Source organism: Acomys minous (genome assembly GCF_964271855.1).
Source record: "Acomys minous genome assembly, chromosome: 3".
Classification (NCBI taxonomy): Eukaryota; Metazoa; Chordata; class Mammalia; order Rodentia; family Muridae; genus Acomys; species Acomys minous.
Window position 1 is genome coordinate 40,880,543 of NC_140485.1, and position 19,888 is coordinate 40,900,430.

Genomic DNA, 19,888 nt, shown 5'->3' on the forward strand with positions numbered 1-19,888 from the left:
CCTCTTTTGGCCATTTTAGAACTGCCAGGCCTGGGCTTGACCTAATTTTCCTGCTGTAGAAGTTAAGGCACTTCTTCTCCAGTCACTAAATCTGACAAATTACACCTGTGTCCATTCTAACGTGGAAAACACGCTCTTTGTTCCTGACCCCTTGGTTGGCTGAGAGATCAAATTCCCAGACACAGGAAAGCTCCACTCGAGTTCATTAAACACCAGGGGAGACTGGTTTTGTGCAAGAGGAGTAAGTTGCAGACCAGCACGGAACAACATAACAGGTCTAGTCCAAGTGTGAGGGCTATGGCCAGGGTCTGTCTACTTTTTGCAACAGGGTTTGCTGATCTCGTAAGTGTGGGTTTGGTTTTTGCTTGACACAGCATCTTGCTATCAAAAGAGCAACTGAGATCAGTAATAAAAGAAGACCCGGTTGATTTTTACAGTCTGTTCTGCGAGTTTTAAACTAAACCGACTTGCATTAAAAGGTTGGCTACAGGTTCAGTAACCAAAAATATGAAGATGACTCCAAAATTCCACCTTCCCTTTGGTATCAAGAGACAGTAATTAGTTAGTACTACGGTGGCTGATGCTGGACAGATTAGAATTTCTTTTTCCCCAGGTATTCTTTGCCTTTGGGAAAGATGCTGCAGAGGGCAGCCAGAAAGAGGAAACAAAGGCCCATCGTGGAGGCCAAGCATGAACACTAGGCATGGGAAGCCTATGAGCTTTCAAAGCTGAAGTCTGGTCCAACTATCTGATAACAACACAACCCCTCTCTCCTGCCTCCGAAAACAAACAAAAGAAAATGACTGCAGAAGTTAAGACAATCTGTGAGCAAATTATTAAAGAGCACGTCTGACTGCTTTTCTTTAGGTTCATGGAAGGAGCTGGTGAAGGAATGCAGACAGAACACAGAAAACTGTTCCTGCCACATTTGCCTTGAGGCCAAGAAGCTCCCCACAAAACTCACCTAGACTTGTCATCCTTCCAAGGAGCTACCCCCCTCTCCTTCCAGACTAACATCCCGTTTACAACTTCTGCTGTTTGGAACACTAAATTTTCTCAGACCCACTGAAGCACATCCAAACCCTCTTCACTGGAGACGCAGTAAGTGGCATAGCACATTCCAGTTGCAAAAATACATGGAGGCTGAGACACATCGCAAGCTACTTTCTGTATATAAATTCCCGTTAAGTTGTAAACTGGGAAACAACAGTATTCTCTCTAGTCTTTAGGAAGCCTTCAGCTGTGACACAAGTTATAAACACACAATGAAGGCAGATGAATTCCTTTTCTGAAGTTAAAGCACATAACAATCACTTTATTTTATCTCATGGGGAAATGTGATGCTGCAGAACAAAACTCTGGGGCCTTGTGCATACTAAGCATGTCCACTACGCTCCAATTTTAGACTTTTGAAATTCAAGAGTCAGAGCAATTTCCTTGGTCTGATGGCACCTGGTTTTGTGAAGCCCACGGATGGCAGGCTGGGAAGCCCTAGGATAAAGATTCTTGCTTAGATTTTTGCTTTTGAATGAAAAGCACTAGTGGTATCATTAGTTCCAAACATGACATTTCCTCTCGAAAATTCACTGAAAAGCATGGAGGTAAAAATGAACTAATTTCTATTATTTTGTAAAATCTATTGGGCCATTGAGGAGGCATTTACCTGCAGGGAAATCTCAGAGATACAATAGAAAGGATAAGACCTTAACTCCTGAAATGAGAAAAGTACTGATTGTGGTGTGGGTTCCCTGAAATTTTGCTTTAATCCAAATTTTTAAGAGTGAAAGTTTAAAATTATGTAAGACATTAAAATGTATTATCTTTGAAGATTTTAGCTTTGGTGGACATTTACTTGGTTGAAGCATGAAAGAGCCTAGAACACGTCACTTCTGTTTCCTATATTAAATCCAGAAGTCGCATGACTCATCTAGCGTCCATCCAATCAGCAGAGTCTGAGCCAAGGTCAGAACACAGCCATCTGACTCTGAGTGTAGTCTCCACTAGAGTGAACAGCGTCAATACTCCACTGCTCCTGGTAACAGGTACACGTCTCAAATGGTATCTCTTGGCTTGGTGTCTTCTCTATGCTGTGGATGCATTAAAGTTTATGTTCAAAACAACCATCTGAAGGAAGTGATACTGGAAAGAGGTATGGAGAGGTTAAAAGTCAAACAAAGCGAAGACAAAAGAACTTATCCAAGGTCCCAGGGAGTATGGGGTGGAAATGGGGAACATGGTCCTCCCTGCACAGAAATACTCAGGCAGAAGTTCGGGAGTCAGCGCTCAGAATATTCAACCCTCGGAACATTCATTTAATTCATAGTCACATTCAAACAACTGATATCTCAGGAGAATAGGATGAAATGGAAATCTCCCCTTCACCTGTACCTGCATTCTTCATAAAACAAAACAAAACAAATTCCCAACCATCTCAGTGGGTGGGGCAAATCGCACCTACAGATGCCCCAAATCCTACCTATAAGTTCTCTTCCGTGTAAAGAAGTGTTCAGCAGGAACGAGGGGTCAATACACACTACAAGGAACACTTTCTCAGGACTACATTTCAAGACACAATCCTGCTGCCTAATTTCCGGCTTCAATTGCCTTCTCTAATACTGGATTTAAAATTTTTTAATGATTAAAAAATTGTAAGTGATAGTAATGTAGTTCTGATATAAACTTTATCTGCAGCCTGAATTGACCACCCAGACTGGGTCAGACCCTGCTGCACCCCATGTTTCAATTACCAATTTGTTTTACTATCTTGGGATACTTCTGTGTCTGCTTTGGGATCCTAACTATCCCTCATTCATCACAGCTCTAATTTTGTTCAGCTAGTTCTACTCTGAACAGATTTGGATCAGCTTAAACCATGGGGGATGTTTTTTTCCATTTCCCTGTCATTGTTCCAGTGATTAGCAATCTGGGATCTTTGAAAGCTGTTCATAACCAGCTCCGTGTCCTGGCCTTTTGAAGATTGCTCAAAAAAAAACACCACACACTTAAACAAATGATTTTAGCTAACACATCAAGCATCTCTGAAAACCAGGGGTCATTCTTCAACTATTAAAGTGTATTAAGAATTAGACCAAAACCTCTCACACCCTTGCTGGAACCCAGAACCACAGATATCAACACTCTGCTTTACTCAGAGATCATTTTTCAAATCACAACTAAACAGGGCTCATGCCTGCTACTTATCCTATTACCCTCTGCCATCTTCTCATGCATAAAAAAATAAATGGATGGATTTTAATAGAGCCGCATTTAAACTGGACCTGCAACAAATTCTAACCACTAATTATCACACTACCACCAGCACTCCCAGCACTACTCAACGCCTTGGACACACTATATCTCCCCCCCCCCCCAGTCAAGCACAATTTTAGGGTAGTAGGGCTACCATTTATTACCTGCTGTTTCCTAAGCAGCCATTTAACCTTCTGTGCCTCAGTTTGCATGTTTGCCAAATGAGAATCACAGTGGTTCCTAAATCCTATAGGCAGATTGAAGACTAAATTAGACAACTGATACAACGGACTTATAACAGTCCCCAGCTTATGGTAGTCAACGAGGAACTCACAGTCATTGTCAAGTTGAAGTGAAAACAAAACCACACCCCTTATCAGTTATGAATACCAAGATCTTTCTCAAACACACACGGACCCTTTGATTGGAGAGGCGATGGGAGTTCACCCTGCCACTCCTCTTGCAGTCCCGTCCCCCAGTTTGTAGCAAAGGACTTGTGGGCTTTTCCAGGAGGGATGGGAAAGGTTAGTTTTGGTCTGCTCAAGGCACACAGATAACACTGGAATTTTCTGATACAGATAATCTCCAGTCCAAACTTCTCATTTCAGAGATGAAAACATTGGTTTCCGCAGGATGACTTGCCCATTTCTACCCAAAGCACAGCGGTGAAGCCAAGAGCAGAAAACTGATAACGGTTATCATCGACCAATTAGTAGGCTCTCCTCTAAATCCACTGCATGTGCCACCAACACAGCCCTTCAATGGCACTATTTATTTTCACCATTGTAAATGTACAAGATCTAAGGTTTAGCAACACAAAGTTAAGCCTGGCGATGAAAACCAGCAGAACCAAGATCTGGAGTCCCCCTGTGAGGCCCCTAGGACACGTGCCTGGTCCACATGTCCTGGAGCACAATTCTAGACTCCCAGTACTGTGCTGTCAACCAACAACCTCCACATTGCCCGAGCATCTGTCTCATCTGGAAAGCCTTTATAAAATCATGGATCTCTGGGGTTTCTCTAAGGGAGGAGAATCAGGGGGTTTTGGGGGACTAGAGTTTCAAAAGCTGTCTTTATAGAGCTGGTCAGTGCGATGTGTAGAGAGACCTAAGAGAACTTGATCTATATGCCAGGCAGGTCATGGCTGCTTCCACGCAACTGAAAGGGGAATACTCTCATCAACTGTTCAGCATAGCTAAACCTGTGAAGAGCACCAGGATGGTCTTTTGCAAATCTACATTACGCAGACACATGTAGAGCCCCAGTCACATGCATGTCTACCAAGGTTTTTCTCTCGTACTTGTCACCTAAAGGAGTCTGTCTGATGATGAGCGGTACCAGTTGATGTATTTTGTTGTCAATGAACCAAGAGCCTTTCCTTCTATGCCATGTCAAGCAACTAAGTCTCAAACATGTTTCCTTAGTTCCCGACCTGAAAACAGAGCAAACCTGTGGAATGAGCACTTACCAAGGGGCACCGTATATCCTGAATCCCTTCACGGTGACTTCCGAATCTTGCAAGTAAATACTGTTTGTCAGGAGGGACTGAACGTTGTCAAAGTCCTCTGGTTTCAATTTGGACACGGAGGGGAAACGGTAGTAGTCCTGTTTAACGAGGTCTGCCATGAATTCCTTATCAAACGTCAGTTCATGATTCCCAGCAATCACAATCTTATATTCATATGGCAGGTTTCCTGTAACAATAATAAGGAGGGAGGGGAAAGCATCAATTAGCTCATTTATTTCCTATCACAAAATACAATAGCCAACACTGTGATCAGCAGACGGCTCACTCAAATAAGATGCTCACATATTTCTATATGTGAACTGCTCTTTCATGCTACCCAAAATGACAATAACCTGCAGACAGGGAGCCATACTGAACTAAACAGCTGCTAAGAAGCCATCAAGTTTGCAGCTCCATTTCTGTCTAGATTTTACAGATCCACTGTGATGACTCTACACATGACTATCCAGTTTTTGTTTTGTTTTGTTTTGAGACTGACCATGGTCCTAAAGAGGAGGCTTGGACTCAGTTTGGTTCTTAAAAAAAAAAAAAAAAAAAAAGACAACCAAGTATTTTTAACAGCTTGCACAAATGCTAGACTTTTAATATATCCTTCAAACAAAAGACGTGGCACACCTAAGCATTCAACAGTGCATCCTAAGACCAGATAAGGAACCTACAATGCCATATTGCAAGTCTAATTTTACATTTATCTTTTTGCTCCTGAGTAAACAGAACACTATTAAGGGCCCATGATTGGAAGGCCAGCTCTTCTCCCATTGGGATGGGAAAAGAAACTGTAAAGCTTAACCCCCCTTTAATATTTATGGTATGGAAATGGGAGTTCTCGGTGTGCGCTCTTTATGCAAAAGTTTCCCGATCGAAATGAGATAATTCTGGGAAGAAGAATGAAAGCTATAAAGGAAAACCCAAACACCAGACTTCTGCATAGATTTATAATGTTTGAATAAAGTACAGGTCATACATATTAATAACTCACTGGGATGCTATATAAGAACCAAAATTCCAAGGGGAGATAGAACCGGGCAGCCATCTCCATCCTGAGATTAATGCCTTTTTTGCTGCTCTGTGGCTACGCATCCCTCAAAAGTCACCAATGGGCTGGCTTTATTTTATTTTGGAGGGAAAAAAGGGTGGGACAGTGGCACATATAATTCCGCCTTGCTGAGACTCCAGGGTCCAGCGCAAAATTAATGTTGCTTGCTATTCTGGGAAGAATGAAGGTTACTCTGAGCAGGAAATAGAATGCTCTTGTACGAATTGATCCTTACCAGCAAGCCAGAGCTGATGATTTAATTAAGGAAGCTTAGTGGGAAGAGACTTTTTATTGTGAGTGGTAGTAACTTCTATCACTGGCACTTGGATTTCAGCAGAGCGATCTGTGAAGACTGCATTGTAGAGTCCCTACCGTGCGTAAGACAGTGGTGACATCGTATAGCATTACAGTTTTTCTTCAGCTTTTGATTTCCAGTTTCTAAGGGTAACAGAATCGCATATATAGCATGTGCTGTAATGGAGAGGCTAGAGGGAAAGGTGAAAGCCGAGTGCGAGAATTCACAAGCACAGGCCAAGAGGTGAGGGATCCCTGGTGACCCATGCACACTGCTGTGGGACACAGCGTTGGCCCCAGTTATCTGGAGAGCTGTGTGGAAGAGTGCAGTTGGAGTGGGAAGCTACTCTCAAAGGCATGCTTATGCAAGTTGGGCAATTAGGAGGTGATGTGTGTCCCAAACTCCTTAGAATGGTGCTGCCATTTCGCACAATTCCTGCACTTGAAACACAGATGAAAGACGGATTAATAAGGCCTCAAATTCCCAGCACTGTCTGTGCTGAAATTGGTGAGGCCCCACCACTCCGCTATCATGGCTCTGTGGTTGGATAATGCACCCACAGATTCACCTGGGCTCCACATGTCAGAACAGGCTAAAAATGTTTTTCATGAGCTGCAGTCTGTTCTGAGGCAGGTGCTGGCTGAGTGGGCCTTAGCTTCTGGTTCACAGCACACTATACACCATGGCCGTCTGTCACCTCGGTCAGTGACCATGGGCTCCTTGGAAACTCATTTAGTAGTCACCACTGGTGTGGCAACAGACATTGGGTCTCACTATGTCCTCATTTTAGATTTTTGGTTCAGAACAGTTGAGAACAAAACACTGGGCAGAAGAGGTGCCTTCCCTGACTCCTTTAACTGTTCAAAGCAATCAAACAAGAAATAAAAGGTGAAGCTTAGGCGAAGTAAAGCCTCCTCAGGAAAATAGGCATCCTCTGCGTTTTTTAAAATCAGATTTCAGAGACTCCGCTAGCGAAGGAGCCACCGAAGTGAACAGCGGCAGGAGCAGTGATGATATTTACACGCCGCCGACAGACTCATCTCACTCTGAGAATCCAATAGCAGTTTCCAAGTTCCGCCCTGGGTTACCTATGTTATGAGATTGTCTGACAGATTTTCTTTTCTGCCGAGGCTGACCTTTCATCTATAATCTGCCAACCTTTCTGTTTTATATGAAAAGTGTAAGCAGGGCGGCTGACAAATCTCCTGTTACTTGATGGCATTTTCTTTCTTTCTTTCTTTTTTTTTTTCCCACAAGACTAGATTAATTTGGAAGGCTCCGCAGTCAAGCTTCAAGCTTCTTGGTATTCAAATAGCATCACTTTCAAATTGTCAGACAAAGAGGTGCCTGCCTTTATCCATTTTATTCAGATCAGGCCATCTAGGCCGACCCACTTGAATAAAAAGCGAGGCCATATTCTGCTTTCCTAAAGGGGAAGAAATCCCTGCTCTGCGGGACCCGAAGAACTAACTATTGGAATTAGATAGTGTGTCCTGGGAACGACAGCCAGGATTACTCTAGGCGAAATGAAGAGGAGCCCTCCATAAAATGTTAAGTAGTTTGTATGTTTCTTTAAAACGCATAGTTGGAGAGCTAGTGTAAATGTGGTTTGTAGCACTAGTTTTGCATATATGTAATAAAATATATGTAATATATGTGGAATATATATGCATACATACACATATGTGACCGTCAGACCACTTTTGAATAAACAACAGTACAGGTCAGTTACAGGCACAGCAACAATGTCGCAATGGTAGCAAATGAATGAATGAAATCTAGGAACCCAGCCATCAATTCAGGGTGTGGTTAAAGATTCTGAGTGGGTTGACAGGCAATCAGACACAGCTCATAGAGACCCATGGCTGAGTGTGTTAGCTCAGGCCTGCAGTCCCAGCATTCAGGACAAAGTTCTAGAACAACCTGGGCGACAGAGTGAGACTCTGTACTCAGAAAAGGAGCAGACGACATGAAGGCCGACTGCCCCTCACGGCTGCTGCAGACACTGTAAAGTTTTTAAAGACCATAAACTTTTCCCGGTTTCTCTTCAATCTCTGGATTGTGAACCACACGGACGAAGGAGGACAAAGGCCTTTCTGCTTCTTCTTAGTCTTCACTTTGCCATCATTCATCTTGGTTGCAACTTATATTTCTAGAAACTCAACTTTTTTTTTTTTTTGGTTTTGGCTTTTAGGGACATGGTTTCTCTGTGTAGCACTGGCTGCCCTGGAACTCACTCTATAGACCAGGCTAGCCTCACACTCAGAGATCCACCTGCCTTTGCCTCCCAAGTATTGGGATTAAAGATGTGTGCCACCACCGCCCAACATCAACTAAACTCCTAATCTCACATGCCCACAAACACTTTTTTTTTTTTGTCTTCAAATATCTTCTTTCCTGGGCATCAGTTTTCTATTTATGGATTCTTCTGCTGTGAGTTTACATTTACCCATCCCAGCTAAGTAAGAACAAGTGACCATTAGCATGCAAACAGGTGTATCTGCTGCAAACATGATTCCAAATGAATTTTACTTTGAAACTCTTGGAAGAAGCCCAGATATGATAAGTTCAACCTAAGGGTATGTTCTGTTGAGTTCTTCACTGAATTTTACTTTTATAAGATGAACTAACATTTAGAAAGCGGAAGATATTACACACACACACATACACACACACACACACACACACACACACACACACACATACACACACACACACACAATTTCAGGACTTCTCACTTTCTCTTGGAACACCAAAAAAAATCCAGCAGCACTCACAAATTCTACTGAGCTTCTTGCTCTTACTGTCGCTCCTGCTTAGCCCACATTGGCTTTCCCTGATGGGCCACTATAGTTTTATACTGAAAAACACACAGCCCAAGGCAATCTGGGTTCTGTTTTTATTATCCTCCAAAAGCTTTCCTGTAACATCACTAATAACTGCCTGGGGGACAAAGCCAAGTCTCTTCTCAGTTCTTATCTGGGCTGGTCTGACCACTTTGATATCACTGTCACTGCAAATGCCCACTCCCTTGGTTTCAGATGTTATGCTCTCTGTGTCCCCTGCCCTCTTATCTAGTGTCACCTCTCTCTTCTTCCTTAGATGTCTATGTGTCCTCTCCCACTCTATGACGCCCACCTTCACCCTCCTTACATCTTCAGATATGATGTAGTGCTGTCTTCTCATGCTTTTCAAATTTCTATTCTTACGACTCGGCTTTAAGCCAGTATCACATGGCTGCAGAGGAGCGTGGGGTTAAAAGTGGGGGCTCTGCAGGCCCTACTGTGTACTGACTGCATGGCTTTGACATATGCCCTCTGTTCTCAGGGAGACAATGGCAACAGTAGCACGATTTAAAGCTTCAGAAGCACACATATGTCAAAGTAAACATGGCCACTACCGGAACTCCAGCTTTCCGTGTTGCTTTTCATGTGTGGCTCATCTCCTTTTTGACTTAAGGCATCGGTAGTGGCTGTGGTTCCTTGTTTGACTCAAAGAACTCAGTCCAATACTTCCCAATGGTAAGTACACAACTCATATTTGCTCATCAACACAATGAATGAACTTCTGCAAGGATTGCCAGAAGCTTCTTACACTCTAGGAACTAGGCTTGGCATACGAGGCTGTGACAAAATGTAACTCAGTGTCATGTTTTCTTCCAAGTTTAAGTTTTCATAAAGTGTCCTATTTTGTGACTTCAACATCTGGCTTAGCCAACTAAGTTTTTAGTACATGCCTTTCAAACTATGCTTTCTTAAAATATAAGTAGGAAAACATAATAGCATGACTTAAGTGGGATTAAGCAGGATCGTAAACAATTTCTGACACTCTATTCACTCAGTAGACATTAGCTGAGCTGTCACTACTGCTGGAGACTACCCCTCCCAACTGCCCTCTGAGAAGCCATCACTCCATCCACAGATTAGATCCCTCCTGATGCCACACACACAATACCACTGCAGGCAAAGAATCACAACAGAAGATGGAAAAGAAACCTCTGAAAACTATGGCAGAATATGGCAACCACCCAATATACTCTTAAGTAAAATGAGTGTTATTAGAACCAATAAGGCTATTGGGTATCTGGCTAAAGAGAGAAAGCTGGGAAGACCCCAGCTTGTGCCCAATGCTAAGGCAGACCTTCCCATAGGCCATCCTAACCTTGCCCTAACATGTTAATTTTTTTTCTTCCTCTTGTCCAGGGGCCCATCTTTTGGCCTTTCATTCACAGAGGAGCAATATGGAAGATATCCAGATTCCATTCCTCTTGTTAGCTTTTAATTCTTTGAAATAGCTGTGATTTCCTTCTAGAGCCTGGTGGGTCCCCTTCCTGTGTGCATGTTACAGAGAACAAAGTATCCGCAGCATCCAGTGCAGGTTAACTGTCTTCAACTGTGTGCACAGCGAGTGAAAGTCCTCACTGTAAAGTAAATGAAGGGATGCTGTCCTTGCTCGTAGCATCACAGACTCAAGTGGCTACAACTAATCACAGCACAGAGACAGGAGAGATTGGCAAGGTGGCCTGGCCCTACTGGCATGAGATCTCCCGAGAGCTCAAACAAGATGAAGGAGAAAAAGCACAGGATTGAAGGGAGGGACTTGTTCCCAGGGTCACAAGAACATCTCTGTGTTCTTTGAACTTGTAGTATGAAGAAAGATTACATTTGAAAAAGCTATCTACAGATTTAAAAACCAAGGAGAAAATTCACGGAACCACCATTCTATGGATATAGAAACCCAGTACCCGAGAGATTGCTACTGTTTGCAACACAGTTACCATCCACACTGGTAGCACAAGTGGGACTAGAAGCCTGACTTTCCCTCACAAGCTAAAATGTTAGCATACAAAGCCCAGTTTGTTAGACTCTGATATACACCTGTTTAAGGTTCCTTTGTCAAGTGACTTCCTGTGCCACTTCCCTACCCATGGTGATCTTTTCTCCATTTCTAAACTATATGTCCTCTTTCATTTGTAACATGAAACAGAATTCTCCATTCTAGATGTTTCTCTAGCTATGTCATGGGCTTCTTTTGCATGAGCCATGGGGGGCGGGGAGGAAGCAATGTCAGCCCCATGCTATGAGAACACATATCTTGGCTCACTTAAGGCATTCTCAAAATTCTACTGCAGCTGTTGGTATAGCCTGCTATCTCCTAGAAGAATATGGGCGCCTCCCCTAGGAAGGGAAGGTCAACTTGATGTGAGGCTCTAGAATTTTGAAATTTATTGGCTGTAATACAAGAAGTAGGACAAAGTTTGGAAAAGAGAATGGAAGGCAAAGATAATAAGCTCAAACACCTATAGGTGCTGGAGAGGCATGGGATAAGCCTGGGAACTGAAGTAACCTGGAAAATAATAGAGAGAGTTAGAAATGGGGTATTGGTTCTTCAGTTTTAAATGATCATATACAAGTGCTATTCTGGATAAATAAGATTCTCAGAATAGCTTGCTCCACTCCTTCAATAAAAATTAATGTGCCTCAAAATTAAGTATCATATAACTGCAGCCCATTTTTTTCTGCTATAAATCATTATAGAAGGTATTCCAACAATTTGCTTTTTCAGGGCATCTGCCTTCCACATGGGCTTGCCTGATACTTTTCATTCCTCCTCAGTAGGGATTATGGGAAATGGGGCAACCAAGTGGCTTATTAGTTTGTGGCTAATGACAAAACCACCTTCCCCATGGCCTATATTTTAAATCAAGAAACTTGTAAATAAGGCTAATTGATTGTGATCTCTTATTTGTGTCTGCTAAAGCCATGGGGGAACTCTAGCACAGACGCAGAAAACAAACAAAACAAAAACAGCTGGGTGTGGTGGCACACACCTTTAATCCCAGCAATCAAGATGCACAGGTAGGCAGATCGCTGTGAGTTCGAGGCCACCCTGGTCTACAAAGTGAGTCCAGGATATCCAAGGCTACACAGAGAAACCCTGTCTTGAAAACAAACAAACAAACAAACAAACAAACACAAAGCCAATGTGGTTCTCTAGTTTTTCATCTGTAAAAGAAAACCTAGTTCTGAAGCAAAATTTAAGACCTCTACTTCCTGTGTGCAATCCTCTCCAGTCTCCTAAATTAGAGATTTTGAAAACGTGCGAAGACATCAAGGTTACCAATGTCATAAGACTGCCAGTAAGTAAGGCTCATTGTAGCAAGAAGAGAAGAAAGAGAGGCAAGGTCAGAGCAGGAGACAACGCTAGGGCTTCAGGTGTTCAGGGAAATCAGACTCACACACAGCCCCAGGCTCACCTTCCTTCTGGCCTGGTGTGCGGGATAGCAACCTCACTTGTAGGATCACACAGAGCCCAGTTAATAGTAAACACACCACGGTTATCATTGGATCATTTCTAAACAAAAGGAGAGATATCATCGACAGACTGCAACTCAGGAATTCAGGTTCCTGAGGTCTTGTGCCGTCCTGCAGCAGTGGCAGGGATGTTAGAACACCAGCTCGACACACAGACTCTGCGATGCTCTTGCTTAAAACTAGTATTATATTAAAAAAATTGTGATTCCAGGAGGACCGCAGGCAATGTTCTGCTAAGGAATGACTAAGAAAAACTCAAGCTAGAAGATTGACCAAGCAGAAAATTCTGCAGGAGGATGAAAGGAAGAATAAGTAACCCCAGTGGCCAGGCGGACAGGAGAAACGAGGCTCGGGATGCCTGAGGAGACAATTTCCTCTCAATTCCTTGCTTGGTGATTGCAAGGTGAGGACGGCAAAGAAGGCTGCACTATTAGGAAGAAGGGAGCATAATTAGCTACAAGGAGGAAGAGGCCACTATTTCCTGTGGCACCTCCTGTGCCTAGGAAAGACTTTGGCACTAGATGCCCACTGCCCACGCACTTAATGAATGCACAGACACCCAGGAATTCCTCTTGGCTCCACATTTGCACTCACTTGCCTCAGCTGCAAAACCACCAGAAACATTCAGTCAGGGCAAGCTCTGTCTCTGACCTCAGTCTGTCCCCCGTCAGGCTCCATTAGTTTCCACAAGTCCTGACAGCTCTCACGTTAATACTCACACTTGCTGATGGAGCCACACAGCAGGTTCAGACTGCTACCTTCTCCTCTGAAACTCATGCATTAGGGTTTCTTCCATGCTTTCAATGGGAAACCAAGTCTAAGAAATATTAAACACAGAAAACTAGATTACAATAATGTCAGGGCCGAGCCAGAATCCCAGGAGAGCAAAGGAATGCTGAGGGAAGAAACCCTGACAGTCCACTGCAGGAATTACGGGGAATCATACAAAGGCAGCAGAGAAGCTCCCTCATCCTCTTCAGCCTCCTTCATGGCGAGACTGCAAAGGTAACAGAGACACCACAGGCGTTGCTCCACACAGAGGAGACAGAAGTCTACCCCATCGCCCCAGGGCCCCAAGGTGCTCTCTTGACCCGAATAGTCACCAATTCACCAACGAGGAGTGAGATAACTGAGAAGTGCAAAGCCACAAGAGTGAAGCCGTTAGTGCTCGCTACCTTTAGAGGCCATGACGACACACAGGGATTGTAATCCCCCAGCAACTTCTTGTTTATATGCATTTTTTGTTCCAACCATAACTTAGCTAACACATAACTCTCTCCCTCCCTCTCCCTACTCCATACCTGTATTTATGTGCCGACATTATGTGTAATAAGTATAATGACCGACACCTCCTTGTTCTCTAGTGAATAATATGCCTCTAAGTTGCCACCAGCCCAGCATGCTATGTGGTACATGTAAAGCCACTGTGGTACCTGTCTATATTGCTGTGTCTGACTGAAGACGGCTCAGTCATATAAGTACTATCTGTCTAGACAACAGCAGTCCGCAGCAGTGGGTTCTGTTGTTTGTTTGCTCAAGCCTTTTCCTTACAGACCGGGGTCTTGGCTTGCTTAGAATAATGTAGAACAGCATGCAGCAAATTTGAACTGAATGGACTAACTTTTAAAGACCCTTCAAGCTATCTCCTTCCACTACAGAAAGTTGGATCCAAATCAGGGTTTTATAAGACAGCACCAAGACAAATTGGTAAAGACACTGTCACGTGCCATCCCTGTCAGCTGTATGTTTCTATCCCTGCAGAGGGTGGGAGAATACAAATACAAGCCATGGAGGAGAGAGCGCTGGCCTCAGGACCACACAGACTCCAGATCAAGGGCCGGGTTCCATCACTTATTTTCTCCAAAATTCAAACTGAAAACACGGTATTTAACTTAATATGATCCATCAGAAGAAAAAGACAATTAACATGACCTACCTTACAAAGTGGACAGGAAAATACACCGAATCAGCAAAGATTGGATACAATGCCGGACACACAAATGCTAACGACTACTCTTGTGGTTCAGAGCTACACTTTGTTTTGCATTGTAACTTCATTTGGGCTAAGCAGCTGGCCTCCTACTTCCTTCCTAGCCCTTTAAGACAGTGCTCAGTAAATTTCCTTATTAACATAGAAGTGCCCATGTCAAGGCTCTATGATGAGCTGACAAATATGTTGCCTCTTTTCCCCCTACAAAGCCTTTCAAAAGCAACTGAGAGGAAGGTGTTCCTCCCAGCAATGATTATAAAATAAGTGGCAATTATTCTACTGAATAATTAGGGGAACAAATGCAAATCCCGTGTGTTTGCATTTTACATCATTAAGCATGGTGAAGACCAAATTAAATAAAAATAACACAAGGCGTAAAGGCCATATCTTTTAAGAGAAATAGCTATTTTAGAGGCTTCTTAAATTCCCTCCTCCTTAACCTTGAAAATAGAATTTTTTAAAATCCTTTTGAAATAATTGCTCTCCTTCTGTCCACAAATAACACTGGCATCCATGAATGTGGGGTTTCAACATGCAAGGCTTTACAGGGCTGCAGAAGCCAGAGTGGAGGGCTGACAGTAGAAATACAATCTCTGCCTTAACAGCACCATTGGGGCTGGATGAAAATGGTCTTCTAGAACTTGATTAAAACTAAATTGAAAAAGAACATATTTGGCTAATATTACATTAGACTAAAATATAGAAATGAACCCTAATGCTCTCAAAATCTAATAAGAAAAAGCCATCTCGATTTCCAAACTTTCAAAGCTTCTTCTTTAAATGCATCACAGATCAATTTACATGGTATTTTTGCCAATAAGCAAAACCAAATCACAGGTTGCAATTGGCTTATATTGGAAAGTGTGAGAGCAAATGCTAGAAAATGCAATTACGGAAAACAAACTCCATTTTCTCCCCTCTGAAGGGAATTTCAGGGAATATTTTATTGCCATCAAATAATATTTCTGAAGGCATCAATACACAATTCTATTTTCTTTTCAGAGTCCCCACACCCTGTAAATCTAATCCACTCTGCAGAGTATCTTAAATTTAGAGAGAGGCCTACGAAGGGGGATATTACCTCGCACATGCATCCTATGTCAATTTTAATAATTTGCACCCTGGACAGGAAGTTGCTTTGAGTAAAATTTAGGATCCAATAAAATTGACTTTTCCCCTTTTATAACTCAAAATTGTAATGAAGCACTTCAAGGGTAAAATTCACAAGGAAATCTCGCAGGGGACGTTACTGTGATCAGTGGTGACACTGATAAGCTAGGGGAGACAGAGATGGCGCTTATTTCTCTTCCAGGGTTTCTCTGTCTCTTCTCTCAGCTGGCACCAATTTCTTACAAGGAGGAACTGCACACAATCACAGTTGCTAAGGAGACTTCCGCAGATGAACTTTGGTTCCTTTGGCACTGTGTTCCCCGGGTCTCCTTAGACACAACTCTGTGTTGTGATGCCACAGTCCCCTTCCCAAACTGCACAAAGTGTGTTCTTCAGCACTAACGTATTTCTAGAAAAGTCTGTCATGTCTCTTGAGAGCCGGTGTTTCTGGTTTGTAGGTCTCTGTCAGGCCCTTGTCTTTTTGTATTCTCATTGTTCTGGTGTCTTGAGGACCCAGCTCCAGCTTAAGTGACAGCTAAAGAGGTAAATCCACACCATGTCTTCTGGAACCCATGCTTTGTCACAGCATAGCAGGGTGCACGAGATATAAGGCATTCTTTGAAGCTCTTGGTTAAATAATTCACAATGTTTTAAGGAATATATAGGTGCTGGGGACCGTGCAGTCTACTGAGCACAATTCCTACTGCTCCAAAGTGTCTCTTGTTCTGCCAGGGTCTCTGCTCCTGGGCATTTGGAGTAAAGTGAATACACCCTGCAAACTGCTTAGAATTGCTTCTCACAATGCACTTTGTGTCCTTTGTAACAGGCATCTCTACCCTCTTCCTGCATACCCTCTTTAGCAGTATTTAAAAAAAAAAACAAACCAGATTGCAGCTCATTTCTGTGATGGGCCAAACTGCCCCTACTAAATTCACAAGAGGAGGCTTCACCCTAAGTGCCTCAACACATTATGAGGACTTTAAAGAGGACATCCCAGTAGGCCTTCATCCTTAGAAGAACTGGACGTAAAGACACCAGACATGCAAATACAGACAAGGAAGGCCAGACACACAGCAAGTGACAGTCATCTACAAGTCAAGGAAGACCCTCAGGAGAAGTCAAACTCTGCCATGAATACATTGGCTTTGTACCACAATTTTGTATTCAATATAGCTTCAAAGTTTTAAAAATCCTACTTGTATTTTACTCTAGAATGTCAACAATGAAATACATCCTGAGATATGTGATTCATTGGTAATCAAGAAACTAAATCTGATTTTTTTTTCTCTTCTTTTTCTTGAAACAGGGTCTCAGCATGTAGCCCAGGCTGGCCTTTTATACACCCTCTTCTTGCTTCAGCATGCCAGGTGCTGGGATTATACTTACACTTGCATGCCCAGCTAAATCTTTGTGTAAATGTGTATGTAGGGGGGTAGGTACATATGTTTGTATGTGTATGCCTGTGTGCATACCCATGTTGTAAGTATGCACACACAAGTGGAGGTCAGAAGTCAGCAACCATTGTCTGCTGTTGTTGCTCTCCATCTTTTGTTTTTTGAGTAGGTGTTTCTCATTCAATTCAAAGACCACCAGCTGGAGAGGCTGGCTGACCAGAAAGCGCCAGGTATCTTTCCTCTATTTCTTCCACTTCTGTCACTCCAGCTCAATTGCAGGATGACAAGGGCACCACACGCTGCCACACCTCTTACGTGGGAACTGTGGATCTGAACTCAGGCTCTCATGTTTGCCAAGCTCTTTACCAACCCAGTCATCTCATCAGAATTCCAGCTAAATCCAACTTTGAAAGCATGTTACAAGGTGGACCTTTTGGTGGTCAAAGTGTAGCAAAGAAGGTGGATCAATGTAGTAAAAACTCAATTTTATTGACTGAGTGAACAGCGAACAGGTAAATAAATGAGTCAAAGAAAGCATCCCATAAATAGTGCACTGTCATTTTGAAAGAGAAGGATATTGTTTTTGCTATTTAATATCTCTCATTCAGAAATTTTTCCATCCTTTTTTCCCAGGATTTGGAAAAAAAAAGTAGATGGAATTAATAGGTTGGCCATTTATTATTTGATTATTTGAAAGAGGTTTCTGTATTTCTTCTTCATTGCATCTCTTCATTTGAACGTTTTCACTCCTAGGCCACTCAGACAAATCACCTCTGTTTTGACAGCTGGCTCTGTACAGGCCACCCTTTATAAATGAGCCACGGCCTGGGCCCATCCAGGACATGTGTGTGCATCTTCTCAGGCCCCCAAGACACTGGGTCAGATGAAAGAATCTGCGCTAATTTATGTGCAGGCCCAGCTCTCTCCTTTGGCTTCCACCAGAAAATCAAGGGGCAGCAGGGTGCTGCTGACCTCTCCTCTGAGGCCAGGCTGACTGAATTCCAAACTTGCAGAGCCCTCAGCAATCAGAGTCCCTCCTTCTCTGGAATGGAAACAGACCTCTCAAGGCTGCAAGTCTCTACTAAGCTCAGCTGGTAAGTCAGGGACAGCATGGGATGCCTGCTTCTGCACACCCGTCCTCTGCTCCTCCACTATGTCACACGGGGGGCGGCAGGGGGGGGGCGGTCAACATTTGAGTCTGAGATAGTTCTCGTGCTTTGTTTTACAATCAGAACTTTTCAGCTTAGAGGAACTGAGCCTTTTCTGAAGAATATGATCTTTCTAATCATGAGGGCGAATTCCTGTATTAAAACCCGCTGCTATCTAGAGGTAACAGCAAATAATATACAAGGCATACATAAAAAAAAAAAATCTATTATCTCAGATACTGATGGCAGTACAGAGTTCATTCTTGGGATACCCTAGCCACATGTATTTGAATCTAATATATCTCCTACAGCCTCATATATTAGAGACCTGGTTGCCAACCGATGGTCTTCGTTAAGTGGCTGGCTCCTCTAGGCCCTGGTCTGATCAATGAGTCTCTCTCTCTCCTCCCCGCCACCTCTTCTGGGTTTCTCTGTGCAGCTTTGGCTGTCCTGGAAACTCACTCTATAGTCTAGGCTGGCCTCGAACTCACACTCACAGCAATCTGCCTGTCCCTGCCTCCTGAGTGCTGGGATTAAAGGCATGTGCCACCATCACCCGGCCTGACTAATTTCTTAATGAACTCATGGTAAGGTGTTGCTCTGGCCTGCTGGGATTTGCCCTGGAAAGATAGACCCTGCCCCTACCTCCTTTTTCCTCACCTTCTGCTCCCTAGCTATCATGAGGCAAACCACCTTCCTCATCCACACACCATCACTGCCATAACCTTTCATCTGTCTCACACCTAAAGCAAAGGCGCTGTAAGACAATGGACCGACACCTCTGAGATCAAGAAAAAGAAATCTCTTCTCCTTTATTCTGTTTCTCTCAGTTTGCGTCACACGGTGACAGTCTAACACACTTCGCTGTTCTCTTTCAGTCCCTTCTATTATACTTCACAGCCATTTTTTTTTTTTCATTTTAGTCATTGGTTTGGCCATTTACATTGTGAGTTCAGATCAGAGAGTAGGTAAGGTGATGGAAACAACCTCCCTGATCCAGACCCGGTTCCTCCAAATTTCACTTCTTTCCATGATGCAGTTAATGAAACATCCTCTAAAAAACCGAGACTACCAATACTGGGATATCCTTATCTCAATTCTTCTTTTCTGTGTCAATAGCTAAGGGGCTGCATTCAATTACACTCAACCAACAAGGCATCTCCACTTCCTTTCAAGTAACAAAGTGCTTTGTCAATGTTTGCAGGGTAAATGTTCCTAGACTGTTATAATATGTACGCTTACTGCAATGACAGTTTCCTCTGTATTTGGTTCTGAAATCCAGCCTTTTTTGTTTTTCACTGGGATTATTCTCCTCATAGGGAACTGTATTTCCTCCTTGAACAATAGCCAAGATTACTGGCTCTTAAAGGTTGAAAATGGAGGTCAGAAGTTTCTTTGAAAATAAGCTACATTTATTTATTTTTATTAGTTCTTTGAGAGTTTTGAGATTCATACAATGTGTTTTGATCATAGACCTTTTTTTTTTTAAGTTGAATTCCTTTAGTGTGTTTTGACAGTGAAGCACACTGAAGGAAGACAATGTTTTGTAGGCTGTAACTTAACTTGGCATTTAAATCCTTCTCTCCAAAGCCATTCAAAACTTCCGGTATGACTGGAGTACTTTGAGTTAAACTTCTTTTTCTTTTTAATTCTGTTGTGTAATTTTCATTTTCAACTCTAATCCTCAGGTAGCTCACTTTGTGATTTAACTCTCCCTTTTCTTATTTTTTGTGGGTCTGTCTGTGTTCCTGTGTGTGGCTATGCTCACCTGTGTATGGGGAGGCCACACACAGATGTTGCTGTGTTCCTATGACACTCTCCATC

General features: G+C 42.9%; 1 protein-coding gene across 5 annotated transcripts in view; it reads right to left on the reverse strand.

Annotated features, from left to right (window-relative positions):
• The window catches only part of MPPED2 (metallophosphoesterase domain containing 2), a 172,000-nt gene that overhangs the window by 78,642 nt on the left and 73,470 nt on the right, over positions 1-19,888 (reverse strand). For 4 of the 5 annotated variants that reach the window (XM_084774620.1, XM_084774621.1, XM_084774623.1 and 1 more), the window contains one exon: positions 4,718-4,943. In XM_084774620.1, the coding sequence (XP_084630746.1) occupies positions 4,718-4,943 (226 nt within the window). Of the gene's footprint in view, positions 1-4,717; positions 4,944-13,141; positions 13,240-19,888 lie in introns of all 5 variants that reach the window. The other variant, XM_084774624.1, reaches the window with a different exon arrangement.